Below are 2,707 nucleotides of genomic sequence, written 5' to 3'. Positions count from 1 at the left end.
GTGTGTGTGTGTGTGTGTGTGTGTGTGTGTGTGTGTGTGTGTGTGTGTGTGTGTGTGTGTGTGTGTGTGTGTGTGTGTGTGTGCAATTTTCGGCCTGATTATGAATAAAGTCCGAAGCTATCCAACTTTCGATTTTAGTGTGTTCCAGTTTAGTATGTTCCAGTTCTCTTAGTGATAACGGTGACCGATGTGGAGAGAAAGAGCAGGGTGGAGAAAGAAGTTGCATATGAAAGTAAAACAGATTACATTAAACAATAAAGGAGTAAAATTATAACGAGAGAATTCTAAATAATCTTACGCTGCAAAAAGTAACCATTGTTAATGGAAAAATCTTTCCTGCAGTGAAGTGAAAAGGGCGTTTGGCTCGCATTATCAACACAATAAAATTTCTTGCGTTTTTTGATTCCAGTTTGTACCATTTAAGATCACACATCACACGATATATTGCATTGCACTTGAATATTATACGTACATATAAGAAAACATATTAATGTCCATGTCATTTTAATCAGAAATATTTCTGGCAGGAACTCGAATTGAAGTTACATTCCGGATTAAATTTTCGATTTGAATAAAGTCCGAAGCTATCCAACATTCGATTTTAGTGTCGATTTAGTGTATTCCAGTTCTCTTAGTGATAATGGCGATCGTTACAGATATATATGGTAATTACCAAACATCGAAACTGAAAGAGAAAGAAAAGAACCAAAATTCAAACCGTTCTGGTAACTGTTATAGTAAAACGAGTGGACCAAAAGAAAGAAAGAGAAATTGGATTTAGTCTCGGATCATTATCTAAATCGAAATTTTCAGTCCGAGTCCCTAATTTCCAAAAATATTAGTAATAGTTAATTGAGACTTAATTAATTTCTTAATTTTTCAATGTAAATGAGTGAAGCGTTCCATATTCGGTCAAGATAAATCTTGATACCTAATAATATATTGTATAAATTTTTTGAATTTCTAATTTAAACAAACTGTGGACTAATTATTTGGAGATCTTGAAACACAATCTTAAACGGAAACTGGAGTAACATAATAATATAAATATAATTATAAATTGATAAACAATTCAATATTATTGATGTTAATAAACTTTAGCGTATTGTAAATAATTTAATTTTTCATTACAAATTGTAAATTAAAATTCACATAATATGTAATTAAATACCAATATTCGCCTTGACTGAATGTACAGACTTAATGCAAATCTCAATTCATTATTATTTAATATTATTTCTATCCTTTGTCCAAATATGACTTACTTGGTCCATTACAAACTCTCCCGCTTCACAATAGAGAAAAGTATTTATCAATAAAAAAATAAAAAGCATTATCGAGTAATATCCTTGCGCGATAACAGTTTTATCTATTTTTCCGTCAGTAAGTATCTAAAATTTTATAAATTATAAGAAGATAACGAAGTGTAACGCATACATTAATATATTTTCTTATGTTTTACTAAAACTTACAATAGTAAATAAAAACCCACTTAGGCAAAATACAATACAGAAATGTAACATTAATATCAACATCATTGCAGAGTATGTATTTTCGATATTGTCGGCAAATCTGCAAAAATAAGAATATTTAAAATAATTATCAAATTAATTTTCAATAATTTTTTCAATTCTATTTTGTTAATTGTCATATACGATGATAATAAAAATTCATACCTGATAAGACGTAAATGGGTAGCCACAATATTATTTAAAACTTTATTGAAATTTTTGCATGAAATCAAATTAATTAATCGACATCTAAGATTTTCTAACTGGCCACAAATGTGAAGAACTGTTAGTACTAGAAAAAAATCTACACACATATAAATAGTACCTCCTAATAAGGCCGTCAAACTATGAATGAAAAATGTTAATTCAAATTGCGGACTCTTATCCGTACTGTAGAAATTATACGTCTTCAACGGTAACAGTTTACGCACACCCGTGATATTTGTTACGTATATTATTTGAATGCCAAAACAAGGTAGAGTAATTACTGTAAGAATCATTATTACCACGAGAACATATCCAATCATCATAATTAATCGCGCTGTTTGTGCTCGTTTTATCATCACATCTCTTTCTCCATCCAGTTTGAATGCCATCCAATCTTCCGCCATCATATTTACAATTGACAAGAGAACTTAAAAATATAAATATATACGAAATCTATCCCAAAAGTATCCAATCTTTGCGTATATCTTTGCTCTTGGGCATTTTCTCTCTCCCTTTATTGTAGAAAGTAGATTCAGTATTTAGAAGGAATTTTGAGTAGTACACCCACCAAGCATGGACCCAACAGTCGGCAATGGTACACAGTTATGTGAGCTTCGAAGATTCCGAGCGTGGCATTTTCATATTAATATACCTGCTCATTCATCTCACTTAATTCGGAATTTTTAGACTAAACACGGAGTTGTCCAACTTTGACAACATCTGTATAGTCCAGGTATAGCCTCGTATGAATTCTGGGTATTTTCTAAGTTCAAAAAATCTATTAGAAAAAAGATTTGACGATGTAAAGAAATAAATTAATTGCGATGTTCAGAGTATTCGACGCTCATTATACTGCGTACTGTTGTCGACTAAATAACTGTTGGATCGTGCTATTTATTGATGGGAGTACTTCTCAAGTCCTTTACAAATATTGAATACATTTTTGGAGAGAGAGAGAGAGAGAGAGAGAGAGAGAGAGAGAGAGAGAG

At 31.2% G+C, this 2,707-nt stretch overlaps 1 protein-coding gene across 1 annotated transcript in view; it reads right to left on the bottom strand.

Moving 5' to 3' along the window:
- Positions 1–2,122, bottom strand: part of LOC105623541 — a 5,648-nt gene extending 3,526 nt beyond the window's left edge. Inside the window, exons 1-3 of the mRNA XM_012204933.1 lie at positions 1,837–2,122; positions 1,266–1,288; positions 299–454 (exon numbers count right to left, since the gene is read on the bottom strand). Coding sequence (XP_012060323.1) covers positions 299–454; positions 1,266–1,288; positions 1,837–2,122 — 465 coding nt within the window. The remainder of the gene's footprint in view (positions 1–298; positions 455–1,265; positions 1,289–1,836) is intronic.
- Positions 2,123–2,707: the final 585 nt, after the last annotated feature.

The sequence above is a fragment of the Atta cephalotes genome (genome assembly GCF_000143395.1).
Source record: "Atta cephalotes unplaced genomic scaffold scaffold00058, whole genome shotgun sequence".
Classification (NCBI taxonomy): Eukaryota; Metazoa; Arthropoda; class Insecta; order Hymenoptera; family Formicidae; genus Atta; species Atta cephalotes.
Note: the sequence above shows the minus strand (reverse complement) of the source record. Positions and strands in the feature narration are given on the sequence as shown.